The sequence below is a fragment of the Lagenorhynchus albirostris genome, chromosome 20 (assembly GCF_949774975.1).
Source record: "Lagenorhynchus albirostris chromosome 20, mLagAlb1.1, whole genome shotgun sequence".
NCBI lineage: Eukaryota > Metazoa > Chordata > Mammalia > Artiodactyla > Delphinidae > Lagenorhynchus > Lagenorhynchus albirostris.
Window position 1 is genome coordinate 14,730,218 of NC_083114.1, and position 21,703 is coordinate 14,751,920.

A 21,703-nucleotide genomic window follows, 5' to 3' on the forward strand; every position below is an offset into this window, starting at 1 on the left:
CAGCAGTTCCAAGCCCCAGTGCAGGAGAAGACACTCAGCATTCCATCCCGGCTGCCACCACCACCCTAGTGGCTGAGGTTCATCCAGGGGAACGGGAGACCTGGGGCAAGAAGGTAGATTTCCTCCTCTCCGTCATTGGCTATGCTGTGGACCTGGGCAACGTCTGGCGCTTTCCCTACATCTGTTACCAGAATGGAGGGGGTCAGTATCATGGGCTGCAAGCAGAGGCTGTGACCCAGGGGTGGTCTGTAGATCCTCTTGGGAGGCCAGAGAATAAATCATGTCTTTTCTGTCTTGTTTAACTGATAATGCATCTGGGAACATGGTTGTTAGCCTTTCAAGCTAGTCTAAAAGACACATCTCCAGTAAGCCAAAACTTTAAGTCAGCATGTCTGTGGCTCTCTGGGTCATGAAGTTGAATGAAAGCCCTCCTGAACCTGACCTCACCAGATTTTCAGCATCATTAATGCTTCATCTGTGGAAGAGCCGCCTTCTCATCCCTGCATTATACAAGCCCTGCTCTCCTCCACGTGAGACATGGGGGAATGAGCATCAGCATTATGCTGAGTTCTTTCACTCCTGCTGGCTGGTTCTGCTCAGAAGAGTCCAGAGAGCTTAGATCTGTGAAAGGAAAAATTGGGAAGTGGCTCCACGTTCCCAGACCCTGCTGGGCCTTTGGACCCGTGTGAGGGCAGAGAGGGTGTCAGCTCAAGTCCACAGTCTTAAGTTACAATCTGGGCGTGATCCGTAGCTGAACCCAGCCACGTTAATGCCAGCACCAAACCATATATGGATATGCCTTATAGCTCCTACAAGAGTGTTAGATTCTTGAGGCCAGAGACGATTTCTTGTTCCTCCTACTATTCCTAATGCCTACAGAGCAGTTTATTTGCAGATTATCAAAAATAGTAGCTGATTGTAGGCATAGATATGGGAGCCCCAGAGAGCAGAGCAGGTAGGTATGGGGCCTCTGTTTTGACAATGGACTTGCTATCAGAATAGGAAAAGGACCAGAAGTGGGAGTCAAATCTTTGTTTGTTTATTTATTTATTTATAAAATTTATTTGGGTGCGCCAGATCTTAGTTGCGGCACGTGGGCTCCTTAGTTGCAGCTCATGGGCTCCTCAGTTGCGGCTCGCGGGCTCCTTAGTTGCGGCATGCATGTGGGATCTAGTTCCCTGACCAGGGATCGAACCCACACCCCCTGCATTGGGAGCGTGGAGTCTTAACCACTGCGCCACCAGGGGAGTCCCAGTCATTTATTTTGACAGGAGCTCTGGCAACAGATTTAGGAGGGTAACTAAAATGAGGTTTGAGGGATAATTCGTTTGTGTCGCCTTCATTTCCTCCATGACCTGACACAGAGTTGCCTGGATCTGCTGCATCTTTTAAGGACCTGGGTCCATTCGGCAGCAAAGGCTATTCCGGGAGGGTGGGGGGTGGAGGGAGTGCTGGGAAGCCCAGCGTTCCTGGCCTGGGAGGGGCAGAAGTTGGAATCATCTTATCTCTAGTTTGGGAGGACCCGCCTGTAGCCTGAGCATTATATAAGGGGTTGGGTCACCGGTGATGTTTCCCCTACACTCATTCCCTACTGTAAAGCCAGTCAAGCAAACCCTTTGGACAAATGTCATCATGAGAATACAACATGGTTATTATTCTCAAGCCAGATTTACCCAGTGTGATTGTAAGTTAGATGAAACCTTTCTGAGTTGCACAGATTTCAGATTTCTAGGTTCAGAACACTTTATGGGAGGGAAAGTTATCAAGGAACTATCACAGCCGGCTCACCCTTTGGGCTGAAACTCAGGCTGCAGGTGAGCAATCCCCAGCACGGCATACCCAAATTCTGCCTCAGCCACAAAAGCCAGGAGACACCAGCATCTCCAGTGATGCAGCAGTTCTGCACTTTCTCATTCTGTAGCAAACTACCTGCAAATTTCAGCCACACCTGCAAATCTGGCTCAGGAGGGAGCATCCTGGCTCCGTGGAGTTATGGAAGTATAACCAAACATCAGTAGTCAAGTGTCTGGAGCCAGGGATACAGATGAACAAAGATACTAATTCAGTGATGTGCAGTAGTCAACAGACTATTGCAGCTGTTGTACAGGTTGTCGCAGGAGATCTGTTTCAAGGGTCCCAAATGCTGGTCAATGTACTGGTTGCATCAGAATCACCTGGAGAACTTAAAAAAATCTTTGTTTTACTCATACCTGAAGCTTCTGCTTCAGGAGGTCAGGGTGGGTGGGTGTTTTTTTTTTTTTTGGGGTGTGTGTGTGTGTTTTTAAGCTTACCAGTGATTATGATGAGTGGCTGGGTTTGGGAACCTCAGTTCTCCTCAACCCTGTCAGTTTCTAGTGGAAGAAAAAGAAGCCCAGAGAGAAGGGTCCTCTAGGCAGTTAGAAGTGGAACTGGTCCTAGGGCCTCTTCTGTTGACTCCCAGACCCAGTTTCCTTCCCACGTACTCTTTGCCTCCTCCCAAACCTCACTTCACTGTGGAGCTCTGTCTACTACTACTTCTGGCAAAGGATTAAGACCAGGGGAGCACCGTGTGAGGTCACTCAGGACAGGGTGGCTTCATGACTCTGGAGCATCAGATGGCTCTGTGTGTCCAGATCACTTGGGCTGTCCTGAGTCAGATGTGGGCAGGGAGTGAAACTGTCTTTTATCTGCCTCAGGGGCATTCCTCCTCCCCTACACTATCATGGCCGTTTTCGGGGGGATCCCGCTCTTCTACATGGAGCTCGCGCTGGGCCAGTACCACCGAAATGGATGCATTTCGATATGGAGGAAAATCTGCCCGATTTTCAAAGGTAACGGAAAGGCTTGGGTGGGTGAGTGGGTCCTCCTAGGAAGTGATGATTTCTATCAATGGGTCGAGCTGGACACCTTCTTCTGGAATCAGTTAGGCCTTAGGTATCCCTGGGAGATAACTTGAGTAATTAAGGTTTTGACTGCTCAAGCAGTATGAGATTGTTAAAAGCAAAATAGAATAAATGGCAATTAAAAGTAAACGAAATAGAAAAAGCATTAATAGCACATGTACACATTTTCTAAAACATGTAACTCTGCAAATACAAATAAGGAATCTACCATATTGCCACTTTTCCACTGTCTCCTGGAGTCTTTGGAGGATGAAATGAATGGCAGCCCCACCTTTAGCCCTCACCCGGGCTGCAGTGCCCCTGATGCCCTGCCTAACTGCTGGGCTGCCCTTGAAACTTGGCCTCCCTCACCCTCTCTCTCCCAGGGATCGGTTACGCCATCTGCATCATTGCCTTTTACATCGCCTCCTACTACAACACCATCATGGCCTGGGCGCTCTACTACCTCATCTCCTCTTTTGCGGCCCAGCTGCCCTGGACCAGCTGTAAGAACTCCTGGAACACTGGCAACTGCACCAACTACTTCTCCGAGGACAACGTCACCTGGACACTCCACTCAACATCCCCTGCAGAAGAATTTTATACGTAAGTGCATGTAAGCGAGGGGGTGGCCTGTTAGGGGCAGGCCACACCCCTGGGCTTTGGCTTCTTAGGAGGGAGGTGGGAGCCAGGGGCTCTTCACCTCTTGGCTGATGGATTTCTGAGAGATGAAGCTATCAGTGAGGGGGAGTAAATGTGAGTGAGGGAGTTGGGAGACCACCTTGAGTGCTCCACAGTTTGGGTCTCTGCGCCATCCCCCTCTTTTCTGTTGTGCCCAGGCCAGTCCCTACCTTCACATTCCAAAATTATTCCCCTGCATCAAAACTGCCCTTCTTCCTGGGCCCTCCTTGCAGCCAGCTGTCACAGAAGCAAAGCCTCCCACTACTTCAATAGTTTGAAACTACACAGAGTTTCTGGTTTCATGTATTCACTTAATACGTGGGATCTACCCTTTGGAAGAAGATGCCTGGAGTAGGCAGTTTTCTTTAATGCTGGAATTTCAGGCAATAGCAGCCCAAAGGGAGCTGTTTTGGGGTGGGGAAGGGACCCACTGCCCACACATACAAATCCTCATGCACCCAGAAGCCAGTCATGTTAGTCATTCATTGGGTCCCAGCCTAGGAAGGAGATCTGGAAGTCTGCTTTTGGGTCGAGCGCTCTTCCCAGGCTTGGTTGGCTTGACTGCCCTGTTCTCTCCTTCAGGATGGGCAGAGCCCCTCCCAGCTCTTCCCGAGGCTTGCTGACCACTTGATCCTTGCAGTACTGTGTCCGTTTTTTCTCTTGGTGTCCTCCCAGAGGTATCACACGCAGTATGCTCAGGTAACTGCTCAGACCACGTCACTGGCCCTTCTTTCTCATTCACTCAGGCGCCACGTCCTGCAGATCCACCGGTCAAAGGGGCTCCAGGACCTGGGGGGCATCAGCTGGCAGCTTGCCCTCTGCATCATGCTGATCTTCACTGTTATCTACTTTAGCATCTGGAAAGGTGTCAAAACATCTGGCAAGGTGAGGAGGACTCTGGCTGCTGATCCAGGCCTACCAAGGGGCCCTGGAGGGTCTAACTCAGAATTCAGTGGCCTGGATAGCCAGAGACAGGGGGACATGTTTTCCTTTACACCAAACACATTCCATGATTTTCAGTGTCTCGTCACCAAATCGGTTAGAAAATTCTAGAAATGGGTCAATCCCAAGAACCATTATATGATTTTTTAAAAATTCCTTTAACACGCTGGTAGTGTCATAACTAATAATAGTGGCAATAATTTACTGAAAACCCATCATGGACCATGTACGGTGTTTTGTATACACTGGCTACTTTGTCTACTGCTAGGTATTTTCCCCATCTTACAGATGGGGAGTGGGTTTAGAAGTAGTTAGTACGAGCAAGCAGGGAATCAGATCCCTGTATGATTTTAAAGGCTGTGATCTTTCTGCCACCTTGCCTCCTAAAATTACAGAAAAAAAAGAGGTAGATCTTCTTTCTTGGACGTTTTCAAGAATAAGACACCAGCATTCATGTGGTGATAACCTATGTTTCCTTCCTTACAGGTGGTTTGGGTAACAGCCACCTTCCCTTACATCATCCTTTCGATCCTGCTGGTGAGGGGGGCCACCCTCCCCGGAGCCTGGAGGGGAGTTCTCTTCTATTTGAAACCCAACTGGCAGAAACTCCTGGAGACAGGGGTAAGATAATGAGGAAAGCAGTGTGCACCTGTCTGTCTTTTTACTAACTGAAGCTAGTCCTCCGAATAGGACAGTAGGAACAACTGAAATTTGGGTTCAGCGGCAAGTCTGCAGTGATGCTTTAAACCAGAAATACAAGCATGAAAAGTACAGTTGAGGGGCTTCCCTGGTGGCGCAGTGGTTGAGAGTCCGCCTGCCGATGCAGGGGACGCGGGTTCATGCCCCAGTCTGGGAAGATCCCACATGCCGCGGAGCGGCTCGGCCCATGAGCCATGGCCGCTGAGCCTGCGCGTCCAGAGCCTGTGCTCCACAACGGGAGAGGCCACAACAGTGAGAGGCCCGCATACCGCGCAAAAAAAAAAAAAAAAAAAAAAAGTACACTTGAGGCCACTGCGTTGGTTTATGGCTAAGTGATAGGAAGAGAACTCACATTTGTTTGCACTTGGTATGTGGCCAGCCCTGGAAGGAGCCCTGAGAAGCCTGTTTTTTGCCTCTGCATGTAGCCACATGGAGGCATGAGGGCGCTGGCCCCGCTGGTGCTCAGCGATGGCCTGGATCTCGGCCCTGACCCTTACCTCTGCTGTGTTGCAGGTGTGGGTGGATGCGGCCGCCCAGATCTTCTTCTCTCTCGGTCCTGGCTTTGGGGTCCTGCTGGCTTTTGCGAGCTACAACAAATTCAACAACAACTGTTACCAGTGAGTATCTGGGGCCCCCCAAGCAAAGCTTGAAAGTGGAGTGAGTGTCAGTCAGCTGGTCTGGAGGAAAGGGATCAAACCGATGGCCTCAAACCTGGCCAGACTTAGGCCACGTTGACACTCTGACCCTCAGGGGTGCCACAGGTGCCTGACCACTCACCCAGACCATAGCCTCACTCAGGGGTTGAGAGAGGCTCCAGGCCACTTCTGTTTTGTGAGATTCTCTATATGTCAGGAAAAATTAAGAAATTCCAAAGCAGGTTTACAGAAATCACAACATACATTCAATGTTTAGATTTGACCTGTTAATGTATTTAACAACAAAAATTGTGATAATTTATTTATGTATATATATACAAAAAGAATAATGATTGAACTATTTTGACCAACATAGAATGCCATAATTTTTATGTCAAAATCTCATTTCAGAAATGTGACAAAACAGGGAGCATGGCGCCAATTATGATTTAAATATCACTCCTCATCTTTAGAGTTAACTTTGTCTTAATATTCTGTCACAGATGGCAATGTCCAGCAGTCTGATTGTGCTATTCGTAAGATAATTATAGAATTAATTTTTTTTTAAAAAAGGAATTTACATGCACCCTAAGCAATGTGGCCTTGCATTGGGACACCAGACTAAAGTTGTATGATGAAGTCCTCTTTTAAAAGTGTCAGGATATCTTTGTGGCACTCTTATAACCTCATTTACACATAATGTCAAAAGTCTGAATCTGAGGTCTTCACAAATGTAAGGCCAAGGCCTCCTCCTGGCCCCCGCTGCAACTCAGGCCCTGCTTCAGAACAAGCCTTGTTTGAAATCCAGAGGTCTGTGCTGTGCTGGTTTACAACAAAATCATCTCTTAAAACCACCCCTGACTGCTGTTCTCCCCATGCCATGCGTGGTGATAACAGCAGCTTGTGCTTCAAGGTAATGCAACCCGTCTGAGAGGCTGGGCCCTGGGAGGAGGGGAGGAGACACCCGGACAGGCTTGAAGTCCCTGTGAGCTCAGCCCACTCACCCTTGTCACAGCTGGAGACAGATGCTCCTTAGATTCCTGACTTGGAAATGTCTCAGGCCCCTTGGGTTTTCTGCTCCAGAGACGCCTTGGTGACCAGCGTGGTGAATTGCATGACGAGCTTCGTTTCAGGATTTGTCATCTTCACAGTGCTGGGGTATATGGCTGAGATGAGGAACGAAGATGTGTCTGAGGTGGCCAAAGATGCAGGTAGGACCTCGGGTTTTGTTTGGGTTCCTGGCTCCCACTGAATTGCTTTGCTGCTCTTTGGATCTTTACAAATATCTAACTTTTGCATTACTTCTAAATGTTCCTCTTAAAATTCTCAAAGGTTTTAGAGAAACTTACTGCCTTGGAAATGTCAACCCTTTCCATCGTGGTAATGGGGCAGCTCCCTCGGCACCCAGTACTGGGGCCTTGAATACATTGTGGGCTTGGAAATATGACTTGGATGATGGCTTTTAAAACTAGTGGGTTTGGGGGACTTCCCTGGTGGTCCAGTGGTTAAGACTCTGTGCTCCCAATGCAGGGGGCCCAGGTTCGATCCCTGTTCAGGGAACTAGATCCCGCATGCATGCTGCAACTAAAAGATCCCCCATGCTGCAACAAAGATCCCTCGTGCTGCAACTAAAACCCAGCGGCAGTCAAATAAAACAAACTAACTAAAAAACAGTGTGGGGCTTCCCTGGTGGCTCAGTGGTTAAGAATCCGCCTGCCAACGCAGGGGACATGGGTTTGAGCCCTAGTCCAGGAGGATTCCACATGCCGCGGAGCAACTAAGCCTGTGTGCCACAGCTAATGAGCCTGTGCTCTAGAGCCTGCAAGCCGCAAGTACTGAAGCCCACTGGCCTAGAGCTTGTGCTCCGCAGCAAGAGAAGCCACTGCAATGAGAAGCCCGTGCACCGCAACGAAGAGTAGCCCCCGCTGGTCACAACTAGAGAAAGCCCGCACGCAGCAATGAAGACCCAGCACAGCCTAAACAAATAAATAGATAGACAGATAGCAATTCCTATTTAAAAAAAACAAAACAGAACAAAAAAAGTGTGTTTGGGTCCGGTGATGGGTCCAAGTCTAGTAAGCAAATGATTACTAATCCTTTGCAGAAAAATTAAATGTAGATGAGGTAGCACTCTACTGTACTGTAAGGTTTCATGGAAAAAGAGTGACAGACGTTGAAGAAGAGGTTATGGGATCTTGTGGATGGAGTCCCAAGGCTTTCTTGCAAACATACATCTGTCTTTAGCCCGACACGGTGCTCTGATGAACTCCATGCCCCAAACTAAGGGCGGCCTATCTAGTCCATGAGAGGTTGAAGACATGTCCCTCATACTATCAAAAAGGACTTCAAAATAGCTGGAGGTCTTTATTCCGAGGCCGCTAGATTCTTCTGAAATCAGTATAACATTTCCTACTGTTCTGGAGCTAAAGAGAGAGCTAAACGCTGTGAGACTTCAGAGATATATCAATCCTCATGTTGAAAAAGAAAAGCACTGAATTATTATATAGCGGACACTCCAATTCATGTGCTCAGCTTTGCTAGTCTTGAGGTCTCAGGTTTGCTTCGTTTCTCCATGTTGGTTGAGGGCGCATACTCTTCAAGGTGGATACTATTCCCTTCCTGCCTCCCAGGATGTCCAGGTAGGATGGTGTGGGGTGTGAGGAAGCATTTGGTACGTGTCCAACCCTGATTCACGTGTAAGGTTTTGTGACAGGAGTTGTAATTGTTGGTGTGGCCAAGTTTCTCCTGAGACATCTTTGTAGGGCAGGTCTCAGCGACCACCTCCTCCTCTTTCCCGCTCTGTCTCAGGCCCCAGCCTGCTCTTCATCACATATGCGGAAGCCATAGCCAACATGCCGGCATCCACGTTCTTTGCCATCATCTTCTTCCTGATGTTAATCACACTGGGCTTGGACAGCACAGTAAGTGAATGGGGAGGGAAATCCGGCTCTCGGGAGGAGGGAGAAGGGGGGGAGGAGGAGGGGAAGGAAGCTGTACCCATTCCTTCCCATCCTGGCCACCCCAGGCCATGTTGGCTGCTCCCTCTTGGGGCTCCCTCAGCCCCTGTTCACTTGGGTGCTTACTGCCCTCTAGTACATTAAAGGCATTCATGGGATATTGAGGGTAAAGTGCCAGGCACAGGCCAAGAGCTCAGCATATGTGAACTGTTGTGCACTGATTGTGCACTGTCCCTTGACCAGACTGGCAGCACCTGAAGGCCAGGGCAAGGTCACACTTGTGTCTCAGTGCCCTGCAGCCCAGCATTCATATCATTAGTGTGGAATGAGTCTCAGCTTTCAGTTGGCATTTCTGGTGCAACCAAAGTCTCCCCGAGATGCCTCATGTAAAGAAGTCCTGTCCATGTGCTATACTTTCTTTCCTTGATGTCCTTAGGAATGAGATATGTTTCCAGTGAGGGCCGGCGAGTAGGGGGAACTGGTCATGATCAGCTTGACAGGTCACTTGGCAATTTAACCCCTCCCTTCTGTTCACTGTCCTAGAGGTAGCAGATTTGTCCCAAAGTCTACACAGTGACCATTTGTGTGCCCCTCTCAGTTTGCAGGCTTGGAGGGGGTGATCACAGCCGTGCTGGATGAGTTTCCACACATCTGGTCCAAGCGCCGGGAGTGGTTTGTGCTCAGCGTGGTCATTACCTGCTTCTTTGGATCCCTGATCACCCTGACTTTTGTGAGTACCAAAACCCTAAACTTAGAGTCAACCTCCCCTAGGGCAACAGAATGTTACAAGAAGCTGTTCCTTTCCATCCCACATGGTGCCCTGGCTTTGGGGCCAAAGGGAGAGAAGTTGTCACCGCTGTTAAAAAGTTAGTCATCGAAGAGAGGAAGAAAAGTTGTTTCTAGTGGCATCTGTCTGAAGAATCTGGGCGTGGCATCTGGAGGCTCAGCATTTTACAGCAAATCCAACTAGATTTAAGGCTTGACAGACTATCTGGAGGAAAACTAAGATGTGTCTTTTCAGTCTATTTCCAGTCCTTAGGGCTGCTTTCATAGGAATAGTGCCCTGATGTTTTGATATGCTGAACATCTGGAGGCTGGCATCTCATGTTTGTAATGTCACTTCATCTCCTCCAGAGAATTTGTAATGGTAAAGAAGTTAGACCTTCTCCAGTGATTTTTTTTTTGGGGGGGGGTAGCTTAGGCACATACTGTCAAACTGTAAATCAGGCATCAGATAGTACCCATAGGCATTGTAGGCGTGTATCCTTCTGACTCAAGGCAGATTTTGTAGATAAACATCTTCAAGCCATGACCCCAATGGCTCTGGAGCTTCAGCAGGGTTGTGGGGCCCTGAGTAGGACCCAAGGGATTTGTGAGTTAGGACAGAGGCAAAAACCATGACCACTGGGCCCAGTGTGTCTGGTATTGTAGATTTTCTGGGGTAGAATACACAGTAGGTATTCAGTAAATTGAAGAAAGTTGAAAACAGATCCAGAGGCGCTTTTGAGTTTGTCTTAAAGCTTAGTGGGGAGTGGAAACAAGACGAGAGTGACCTGTAGGGCGGGAAGAGGTGTGTCTGATGGGATGAAATCTTGCCCATCTGCCAAGGCCAGTCCAAGAAGTAGGCTCTGGGACACTTATGTTAGACCCAAGGAGAGAATTTTCCAGAATTATCCTAAGAAGTTCTTTTTGCTCCTGTTGTAAAGAGGAGGCAGTGCCTTAGAGGGCCTTTAACCGGGTTTGTGGTCTCATTTCCAGGGAGGGGCCTATGTGGTGAAGCTGCTGGAGGAGTTTGCCACGGGACCCGCAGTGCTCACTGTTGCCCTGATAGAAGCAATTGCTGTGTATTGGTTCTATGGTAAGATGCTCCCTTCCACTAGCTATGATCCTTCCTACACCAGCCCATATAGCCACCAGAATACAGAAGGGCCGATGTTGTCAAGGAAAAGCAGGCCAGTGTACAAGACGTCACCTGCTGCATCCCTTCTTCAAAAACAGGTCATCACTTCCTCCACACTCTGTGCAACAGACTGCCTGCGCTCCTGGGAGGATAATTTTTTCTTCTGAGTTTATATGTTTACCCAGTGGAGACAGGGCTGAAGTGGTTCCCTATAGCTCATCCACAGTGGTTGCTTAAGATCCTGACAGGCTCTAAGAATCGGACAGACAACAAAGAACTAGTGCACAGTGAATGCATTTGCAGAGTGTACAATACTCTGCTGTTACATAGAGTGGCCCCACTTTAAATTTCACAAACGAGCACTCCCTCCAGAGCCCTGAGACAGAGTTTAGGAGCTTATCTTCTAGGGAAGAGGCAAGAATGTTCTTGTTTGGATTATCTGTCTTGGCAAAGCCTCCAATTTACACAGCCCCCACCCCCGGCCCCCCAATCGTGGGATGGAATCTGATAAGGGTGAAACCACCAGGAGCGGAGAGAGAGCTGACACAGGTTCATGGGCAGGGATCCCAAGAGCCCCTGGGCGAGGATGAGGAGGGCACAGGCAATGGAAATGAAGAAAACCAAGTTCAGAGATGCCTTTCTTCATCTTTAAAATCAAGATGTGATGATTTCATTCTGAAAATATTTTCCTAGTTTCTATGATAGCAGAACAGCTTTAGCATGTGTGTCATTACACATAATATAAAGAAGGGGGGCCCACATTTTGAGTTGCATGTAAGCCTTTTTTTTTTTTGAAAGAAGTCCTCCCCACCTCCTCAGCACTTCGGAGGACCAAGTGCAAGGTGTGTGATGTTACAGACCTGCTGGGCACTTTCAGGGAAGCAACTGCAGAGCACCCTTCCTTCCCCTTGTCGATTTCTCCCCCAGTCCTCACTTCCATGCCAGTTAAGAAGAACCTTGATCTTGATCTGACATATGAATGTGCAACAGTATGGTTAAAATTTTCTCTTCAAAGTTTCCAGCATATGGTTAGAGTCAGTCTCTGTCAAGTGGTTTCACCATTTTTAGACAAAATTCCACTTCCTTTTCTACAGTAATGATAAAATCAGATATATGCTGAAATCCTAGAAAGGCAGTGTGGGCACCAAGAGGGGGCTTTAGGTCCCTCCCCAAATGTCCACCAATCCTCCCACTCTGTGTAGAAAGAGCTTTGCTTACTGTAACGTGCATTTTTGTGACAAGTCCCCCATCTCACTTTCAGACCAGACTGGTGACCCCAAGCCCCTCCTTTGGAGAAACTCCAGAGCTGTTACTCTCTCTGAGAGTCAAGGGATAGGAGGACAGTCTAGCTCCTCTCTCGGTCAATCTCGTTCTCTTTTGGATGATTTTAGGCATCAATCAGTTCTGCAGTGACGTGAAGGAAATGCTTGGCTTCAGCCCTGGATGGTTTTGGAGGATCTGCTGGGTAGCCGTCAGCCCTCTGTTTCTCCTGGTGAGTTGTCATTTCCCTTCTCCTTCTTGCCCTGGAGAAAGATTCACCCTCAAACACTCATAAAAAAATAAGTTTTATCGAAGTGTAACATATATATACAGAAAAGTGTGCAAATCACAAGTGTACATCTCAGTGAAATTCTATAAATTGAGCACCATTTTGTAGCTAAAACCATACCAAGAAACACATGACCAATACTTCACAAGCCCCTCTTGTGTCCCCTCCCAGTCACGTGCCCCCCCCCATAGTTAACCACTCTTCCGGTTTCTGTCACATTATTTCATCCCTCCCCTGCTCTGTGATAATGACACATAACGTTCACTGAGCAGTGAGTGCCAGGCCAGACTTTACACTAAACTTAACACCCATTGCTGTTTCAACTCTCACAACAATTCTATGAAGTAGAGTTCTAGTTCCCCATTTCACAGTTTCAGAGAAATTGAGGTTTAGGGTCCAAGGTCACATGACAAGAACTGTTCAAGGCCGGGGAAGTATTTACTGTGCTGCTCATGAAGGACCTAACAAGGGTCCTAGTAATTCTGTATTCATTTTCTTAAAGACCACCCCCACCCCCCACCAGGTTTCTCAGGTGTAGATCTGAGTCAAAAGTAGAATCCATTCATTGTAGAATGAGAGAGCTCAGCTCCAAGGGTTGCCTGTTTGCCAGGACGTGTTCAGTGCTGACTCCAGCCTTGCTGCGTGTGCCCCCACGTCCCTCCTGGTACCCGTCTGAAGGAGATGTTTGCCCAAAGATGGATAAGCACCATGCTAACATCCCAAGTGCACTCTGAGGTAGCCTGGGGTAAAGTGACTCCGTGCACATCAGCAGGGATTACTCTCAGTTCTTTCATTTATCTGTAACTTGATTTGGGGTGGGGGGAGCTTTTTGGTCTTTTAGAGCCAGAGACTGTTCCTTCAGTCCAGCTCCTGCTTATTAGGATATCTGGACCATCCATTTCATCATAGGACATGTATGCATCTGTGCCTTCCCCTTCTTTCAAAACAACCCTTTTTGCATTCTATTTTGACTTTCTCGGGGTAGTTCTTTTTATTTTTTTGCGGTACGCGGGCCTCTCACTGTTGTGGCCTCTCCCGTTGCGGACGGAGCACAGGCTCCGGACGCGCAGGCTCAGCGGCCATGGCTCACGGGCCCAGCCGCTCCGTGGCATGTGGGATCTTCCCAGACCGGGGCACGAACCCGCGTCTCCTGCATCGGCAGGTGGACTCTCAACCACTGCGCCACCAGGGAAGCCCTCGGGGTGGTGCTTTATTTTTTGTGCTTTTCTGTACCTGCACATCTCGATGTTAACCTATAAGATGGACAGCGTGCTCATGCTTGCATCCATAATGCTGCACGTGTCTCTCTCCACCCCAGAATCCCTCCTTGACTTCCATTCCCCTGGACCCTGGAGGTTTCCAGAACTAAAGCCAACCTTTGCCCCAAGCAGCAGATACTCTCAGGGCCTGGGGGCTCTGGTGTGTGCTGTGGGCTCGTGTTCCTCTAGATCTTGGCCTGGTAGTTCCTTATTACCTTGTCAGCTTGCTGTTGCTTTTTTGGTAAATTTAAAACAATGTATTTTTAAATCCAGAAATTTTAGTTGTTTTCAGTGAGAGGGTTGGTCTGGATCACTAATCTGCCATTAGTAGAAGCAGAAGTCCTGACATAAATGGGTTATTATATTGTTACCAGTGCTTCTTGATAATCTACTTAAATCTTTTCATTTGTTTTTCAAAGGAAGGAGAGATATTGGATTAGTTCCCTGAGGGAAGAAGCCATGTTTGTTTGTTTGTCTACTTTCATATTCTCCACACAGGGAGGGAATGATGGTCAGGGCTGAGACTCAGGAAAGGCAAGCAAGGCACTCATCCTGGATGTAAAATTTCCGGGGGTGCCAAAAAACTCAGTGGTCAAGATAAATACTACTTTTTTTTTTTTGGCTGCATCGCGCAGCTTGTGGGATCTTAGTTCCCCAACCAGGGATCGAACCCTTGCTCCCTGCAGTGGAAGCATGGAGTCTTAACCACTGGACTACCAGGGAAGTCCCGATAAATACTATTTTTATGCAGTAGTTTTTAAAAATCAAAATTAATGCAAAAAAAATCCCTGATGAACAAAATACCAACGTTTTAAATAAATACGGGATCCAACCATATACTTGCATGTCTCACTTCACTCACCTTGCCCTAATCTGGCCCTGTCAGAGCTTGTCTTTTTAAAGTATTGCACTAAAATATTATATTATTATTATTTCTTGATTACTGAAATTCTGACATCCTCTTAAATGTTGTGCCCAAGGTGAGTATCTCATATGCCTTACCCTAGTCCTGGCCCCAGGCTTTTACTATTTTCATTTCTGTGGTTGTCTGGCAAACTGGGTGAACTCCTGGTGTACAGCCAATGAGTTTCCGTGCCCAGCAAAACCCAGGTACAGATCTGGGTTCAGGGACATGACATAATTCCTGTGAAGTTCACTCTACTCACTTCCTCTAAAGGTAAGTGCTCCAGGGCCCAATTAAGAGGAGGCAACTCTGTCTTCACTTCTGGGTTTACTTAACAGATCCCCTGCTTTGGGCTTTAGGTAAACAACAAGTAGCTTACTAAAAGTATTCTTTTTCACTGAAGCCAAGTTATAAAAAAGAAAAATAACGTATATGAGCAAGAGGAGGTGGGGATGTGTAAGGGGGTGTCTGGAGCAATACTTAGTGGCCACAGTGAGAGCTTGAGGCCTCCCTGAACTGCATTAGGTTTCACACACCTGACATCAAGATGAGACGAGTTACAGCAGGGATGGCTCCTAACCAGACCCCACCTTTCCCTGTTTCAAAATTACCTTTCTCAGTAGCCGGGTCTGGGGCTGAGGAGAGTCTGTCCAGAGAAAGGTTTGCGATTGGCTGGGCTCCTGTTTTGAAAGCTTCCTCCTGGACTTAGGATAACACTGTTCTGAAGATGAATGTGTATTTAACAATTTCCCATTTTATTATGTGAAGAGAAAGAAAAAAAAGATATAAATAGATGTTTAAGCCCACAAATAATTTACATTACTGTCTTCTTTATGACTATGAAATAATAAGATAAAATTAAATCAAGAGCAATAACGATTTCAGAACAGCGGTTACTAGGCAAAAACTGGTATTTACGCTGTCTCTGGAAACCAAACTGAAATAAGAAAACTCATAAACCGAGTACTGGGAGCACACCATGGAATTTTTCTTGGTCGGAATCTTCACTGAATTTTCACATCAAAAGTGTATTGAGCTGCTTTTTCCTTCCATTATTCTTTTCATTACAAGGGCCTGTGGCAGGCAGTCATTTATTATCAAGATGCCTTACGGCAGAGCCATCCTTGTTGAAATCCCAGTTCTTAGCCTGGGTTAATGCAAGGAAAGGGGGGAGAAGGAGAACTTACCTAGGAGCCTGAGTCTTCTCCAGGTCTTGAGAACCTTATTACGTCTCCTGGACCTAGGTACCTTCCATCTTACCAAAAACAATCACCGCAGAGCAACGCAGGAGGAAATGAAAACAAAGCAGAAAGAAATATGAAGCCCTAGGACTGGCAGGAGCTATGGAGAGGTCTCCCAGTTTATTCCTCCACTGTCTCACAAATCGGGCCTGAACCACTCCTGATGGATGCGTCTCTTCTCCTTTGCCCTGAAAGGGGCGCTGTAACCTCCCTAAATAACCTTCTGAGGCCTTGGCATCCCCACTGTAGGGGCTGAGGTGGGGGTAGGGAGGAAAATCAGGATAAGCCCCTAACCGCTTCATTGTTGGCAGCTGAGGCACAGAAATTAGTGACTTCTTTGTGTCAGAGTTCAATCTAGGATATATCACACTTAGGCAATTTCATGAAAGTGTCTTAGCTTTAGTGTTCAGTGTTTGTGGTACATGGACTGTCTCTGTGTGGATAGCGTGAAAAGTTTTTAATGTTTCTTGGAATTTCTGTTTTAGTTCATCATTTGCAGTTTTTTGATGAGCCCACCACAGCTACGACTTTTTCAGTATAATTATCCTCAGTGGAGCATCATCCTGGGTTACTGCATAGGAACCTCATCTTTCATCTGCATCCCGATGTATATAACTTATCGGCTGATGATCACTCCAGGGACACTTAAGGAGGTATGTGCTAGTGTGTGTGTGTGTGTGTGTGTGGGGGGGGGGTGTGTGGGTGTGTGGGTGTGTGGGTGTGTGGGTGTGGGTGTGTGTGTGTGTGCGTGCAGATTGGTAACTGTTTGGGGAGAAAAGGGTTCTCTTCTTATGCTCTATTCAAAGGATGTTAAGTCCACCACAAGAATTCACCAGGAGGCTCTTAGTCTTATATAATTATATAACTATACCGTCGTGTAGCCTCTAATAGCTGCCACTATCACCTTAAGGCATCTCCCATAAGCCACAAGTACAAAGGCGAAAGAGTGAGCTGGCCAGGTGGATGCGCCGTAGCACACAGCTTGGTGTATAGCATTCTAAACATATCAGAAAACTGCTTTGCCTCCTGCATGGCATTGGGCGTGCACATCAGATCAGTGGTGTCTGGAGCAATAACGCAAATTTGATTTAAGTGGATTTAAATTAAATCCACTTGGTTTAAGTGAAGATTATGATGGAAAATGTCTGTGGTCATTTTCTAACAGCAGTGTGACAAGGGCTTTTTTAAAAAAAATTTATTTATTTATTTGGCTGCGTTGGGTCTTGGTTGCTGCACGGGGGCTCTCTCTAGTTGCAGCGAGTGGGGGCTACTTACTCTTCGTTGTGGCGCGTGGGCCTCCCGCCGCGTTGGCTTCTCTTGTTGCGGAGCACAGGCTCTAGAGCACAGGCTTCAGTAGTTGTGGCTCGCGGCCTCCAGAGTGCAGGCTCAGTAGTTGTGGCACACAGGCTTAGTTGCTCCACGGCATGTGGGATCTTCCCGGACCAGGGCTCGAACCCACGTCCCCTGCATTGGCAGGCGGATTCTTAACCACCGCGCCACCAGGGAAGCCCTACAAGGGCTGTTTTGAAAATCACTAAATAAGGGTGTTGCAACAATATCGTAGTTTTAGTTCAAGTCACTGGAATGAAAAAAAAAGTTGCCATTTTAGCAAGATTCATGTCAGTAAATGAATAATGTGCTGTAAAAATTTCAATAACAGAATCTTACAATTTGTATAAGATTGTATGTATTTTAAAGCATCTTCATGTAGACTATTTTATTTTGTTATCAAAATACTTTGTGAGGTGGATGGGCAGGTATCATTAGCAGACAAAGATACTGAGTCTGGGAATAATGCTGCTCATAGTTTCCTTATTTCAGTGACTTGTCCAGGGATACACCGTACAGGGAGGCTCAGAATCCAAGTCTTCTGGATTTTGGTCCAATGCTCTTTCATGTTTAGGTGCAGCTTCTCTTTTGTGTCCTCAGGGTACTAATAGTTTGCTAATGTAGAAATTGGCTCTAGAGGTTAGGGAGAGATGAGTTGCCACTTTTCATCCTGTACTGACAAGAGTTAGTGTTCAGGCTGCCAGGATTCCTAGCAATGTTACCAGAATCGAAAATGCTTGGGTCGTTACTTGTTTGGTTGTGTTTCTTGCCATAGTAAGGTTACTGTGGCAGTAGAGCCTGAAGGAGCGGCCACTTAGAAGTCTGTGGGTGGATGCTTTTGTAGGAGACAAGCTCAAAGGTGAAGACTGGTATTTGGGGGAGAGCTAGAGGGACCTGTGCTCTATAATGACCTGAGAGCATAGGTGGGCTAGTCTACGGACTCTTAGAAGCAAAACTTAAATATCAGATCATCACACTCATCTTCCTAAAACATTTCACAAGAAACACGAAGCAAGAGAATGTGAGGCCATTAAACATCATCTCTTTTCTAAGAACTGAGATTGCTTCTTTTTCCAAACAGAAAAACTGAATTCTAGGTGAACAGAATTAGTAACTCTGCCAGGAGTTACTAATTTTCTACACCCAAAACAGTCCTATCACAACCTCATTCCTCCCAAAGGGGCTTGGACTCTGGTGTTGCCTGAAATACACGCTCAGACAAGAGTCATTGTACTTGCTCCTTCAGGTTGTCCTTTATGGCAGTCATGATAGTCCACTGGCCCAGCTGACTCAAACCCAGAGTCCAAGGTCAGGGGTGGGAACTCTAGTTAGGTTAATAAATTTCAGTATTCTTTGGTCACAGACTGTACCTCAAGTCTTGATCATCTTTCTTGCAAATTCCCCGTTAGCCACAAGGAAATGCCACCCAATGGTGTATAATTAACAGAGCTCAGATCCATTAGTAGTAGAGGTAAGGCCGATTGCAGGGCCATGTTTGTCATAGGCCACCAGATGGGAAACAGTGGGTTACCAGGAAGCATCATGATATAGCTGGTCAAGGGGGACTAGGAGGGAAAAGACTATGGCAAGTCATTTACCTGCCCTGGGCCTTAGTTTCTTCATCTTTAAAATGTGCTCATTGAATTGGATTAACATTTCCAAAGTATGTTTTAAGGAGTAGTAGTAGTTCCACGGGATATGAATAAGTGTTACTGCTGGGGGAAAAAGGTTACGTGGTCAAATAATTTTGGAGAATGCTGGATTAAGGCAAGGTAAATAGGTCTCTTTACTACAGGATTTCTCAAAAGCCTTAACACGCCTATGTGCATGCTTAATTTTTGATAAGAATAAAGCATGCCATGTTTTTGCCAAGCACCCCAAGGGACTAAAATTTTTTGTGAATACCAGACTTGATGGTCTTGAACATTCTATCTATGAGGGAGGGAGAACTCATATAAAATTTTGGTATGGTTAAAAAGAAAATAAGTAAATTTCTTAACTCTTCTGGGCCCTAGCAATATACAAGGCTACAGTTTGTGGAGTGAGCCACCACTTACTCACCTGTAATTTGGAGGCTATCATGTGCATCTGCAACCTGGAAGTCTCAAGGTTGGAGTCATCAACTGGATTAGGTCACTGCCCCCAGAAGCCCCTAGTAACCTGCACAAAGACACTGGGAAGATGGTCCCTAATAAGTAAGCATTCATGAAGATGGCAACAGTGATCCATTGCTTAGATGATTGCCTTGCAGAAGGCCAGGGACTGGCAAATTTTGAGAGCTATAGTAACGTGGCAACTGGAATGCTGCTGAAATATGGAAGACGAAGGTGGACCTGGCATTTGGGGAGATCAGCAGCCAGAAGGGCAGGAGAATGGGCAGGTGGGGGCTAGGGCACAAAAGCCAAATGTTCTACTTTACAGTGTTGTTTACTGTGGGTCTTGCCTCTACCCTAGTTACAGTGATGTGTCCAGTTCCCAATTAGCAAGGCCTAATTCTCCTTAATCAATTATGGGTTACAGATTCATCTGTGGGAAAGGATGGTTTGTGAAATTTTGCTTTCTATGACTTGACATGTCCAGGTAGTTGATGAGCACTGCAGCAACTCGTTTTTAAATGGATTTCCAGTGTGAGATTTTAGTTCTTGAAATATTAAGGTCATTAGAAACACAACATGTACAATTTTGTGAACTTCATTACCTATGAGAATGGGAACTTTTAAAATTCCATAGGCCCTGCTCCCTAAAGAAGAATCAACCTCCAGAACCAGGAAATAAAAAAAACTGAAGGGGACTACATACTTCTTCAATCCAAAATAAAAAGGACAAGTAGCAGAGCTTCACCTAAAATCAATAAATCAAAATATGCTTTCAGATCCAATTTTGCCTTGCTCACCATATGTACAGACTTTTGGCATCAAAGAGTTTACTGAGCAACTTACTTAACAAAGATTTTCTTCTACGCTTCTGCAGTGCTCCCCACATCCCTGAGCTGCTTCGTGTCACTGATGCTAAGTTTTGCAAGGCAGGCTGTATATTTCATACCCAAGCCCAAGCATATTTCAGATCTGTCCCAAAGCTTCTGTGTACCTCAGCTGTTTCTAAAGTAAAAATTCTCAGCCTTTTCCCTGTGCTAAGTACTACATCAACATGAGATTGCTTTACGAATGATGATTTAAATGGGCACATCTTTTAAAATTTAATTATGTAATAATTTGCACCCTTGTATGAACCAGTGCTCCTTAACAGGTAAATTCATTAAATCAGTAACATCCTGGCTGTTACAGTGGCTGATGGCACTGTGCACTGTGCCTGTAGCATGTATGCAGGCACAAAGAGCATGGCTGAGGTGGGGGGAGCCAGAATCCAGAGCTCACTTTGCTTCCCAAGCCCTGTGGGCCACATGAAGCCTCCTCTGACAAGAGAAAAGGATGCCCTTTCCCAGGCCATCAAAGGCATGTTACAGGCCAGCAGAGGTTCTATTGAAGGTCCATCATTTCTCCCATTAGTGTTATGATGACTTTCTTAATTAGTTTACAGATGCTTATATAGTTCCTGAATATGCCATTTTTACCCATATTTGAGAACAAATAAATTGCAGATTCCTTTCTTAAGGAAAGTCAGTAAGACTATTCCAATTTACTATTAAATGCCATTTAAATGCTACTTAACCTTTGTATTAATATTGAAAAAAATTTTAAACTGTTAAATTATAAGAATATTTATAACATCATGTTTTCTTCCTAACAGCGTCTTATTAAAGGTATCACTCCAGAAACACCGACAGAAATTCCCTGTGGGGATATCCACTTGAACGCTGTGTAAAACATCAATGAAAGGAAAATGGCTTCCCAACAAGCTCTTCCTCCAGTTCTGACAAGTCACACCTTGCCTTCCCCCTCTAAGTCAATGAGCTGCCAGCTAAGCCTGCCGATGGAAGGGCCTTCTTCATAGAGACACAGTCCCAAAAGACTATGGTGCCCAGACTCTTATGGCCTCCAGCCACTTATTTCTGTGAAATCTCCCAGACATGTTATCATGTTAGACTCTGTGATGCAGCTGAAGTGGACTGCTTTGGATGTGGGAGGGTGTGTATGGAGGTGATGAAAACCACAATGTCGTCAGTTAGGATTAGGTTTAGGATCAAGTCTGTGAAAGTCTCCTGTATCATTCCTTGTTACGATCATCAGTATTTAACATCGTTTGCTTCCAAAGGTTTCACTGTTCATGAATGCATAAACCATTTAGAAGAAAACAGGGATACTGTCTTGCTAGCCATATATTTCCTGAGTAGCATAGAATTCTACTATAGCTGGAATCTACTAGAACCCTGTAACCTGTGTACTGCTCTGGAGTCAGGAGAGGAAGATGTAAGAAGCTAAGCTGAAAAATAATGTGTACATGTGAGCATGTGTGTTTGTGTATACTGTTGTTCCAGTGTATCCCTATCTCCATTCTAATACTTTGGGCCCATTACAAACTTTATGAATTTCCTCTAGTTTTTCTTACATTAACAAATTCCACCTACTGAAATTTGTATGTATGTTATTATTTGAAGGGTATAATTACAACAACACACTCTGCCACCCACTCCTTTTCCAATGAACTTTAGCCCATACATCTTCCTTTATGGGCCATGCTTTAGTATTTCTTGCACTTCACTGCCATCTTCTTGTCTCTCTCTGCTAAACATTCAGGATAATGTTTCACAGGCAAATCTGGCCTATTTCATTAGTCACTGTGGCTTGG

The 21,703-nt window shown here is 46.2% G+C and overlaps 1 protein-coding gene across 1 annotated transcript in view; it reads left to right on the top strand.

Moving 5' to 3' along the window:
* SLC6A4 (solute carrier family 6 member 4) overlaps positions 1–21,472 on the top strand; it is a 21,891-nt gene extending 419 nt beyond the window's left edge. Inside the window, exons 2-14 of the mRNA XM_060134674.1 lie at positions 4–201; positions 2,676–2,810; positions 3,248–3,467; positions 4,289–4,427; positions 4,971–5,105; positions 5,697–5,800; positions 6,902–7,029; positions 8,627–8,739; positions 9,374–9,505; positions 10,534–10,633; positions 12,067–12,167; positions 16,114–16,281; positions 20,705–21,472. Coding sequence (XP_059990657.1) covers positions 4–201; positions 2,676–2,810; positions 3,248–3,467; positions 4,289–4,427; positions 4,971–5,105; positions 5,697–5,800; positions 6,902–7,029; positions 8,627–8,739; positions 9,374–9,505; positions 10,534–10,633; positions 12,067–12,167; positions 16,114–16,281; positions 20,705–20,779 — 1,748 coding nt within the window. The 3' untranslated portion in view covers positions 20,780–21,472. The remainder of the gene's footprint in view (positions 1–3; positions 202–2,675; positions 2,811–3,247; positions 3,468–4,288; positions 4,428–4,970; positions 5,106–5,696; positions 5,801–6,901; positions 7,030–8,626; positions 8,740–9,373; positions 9,506–10,533; positions 10,634–12,066; positions 12,168–16,113; positions 16,282–20,704) is intronic.
* The last annotated feature ends 231 nt before the right edge of the window (positions 21,473–21,703 follow it).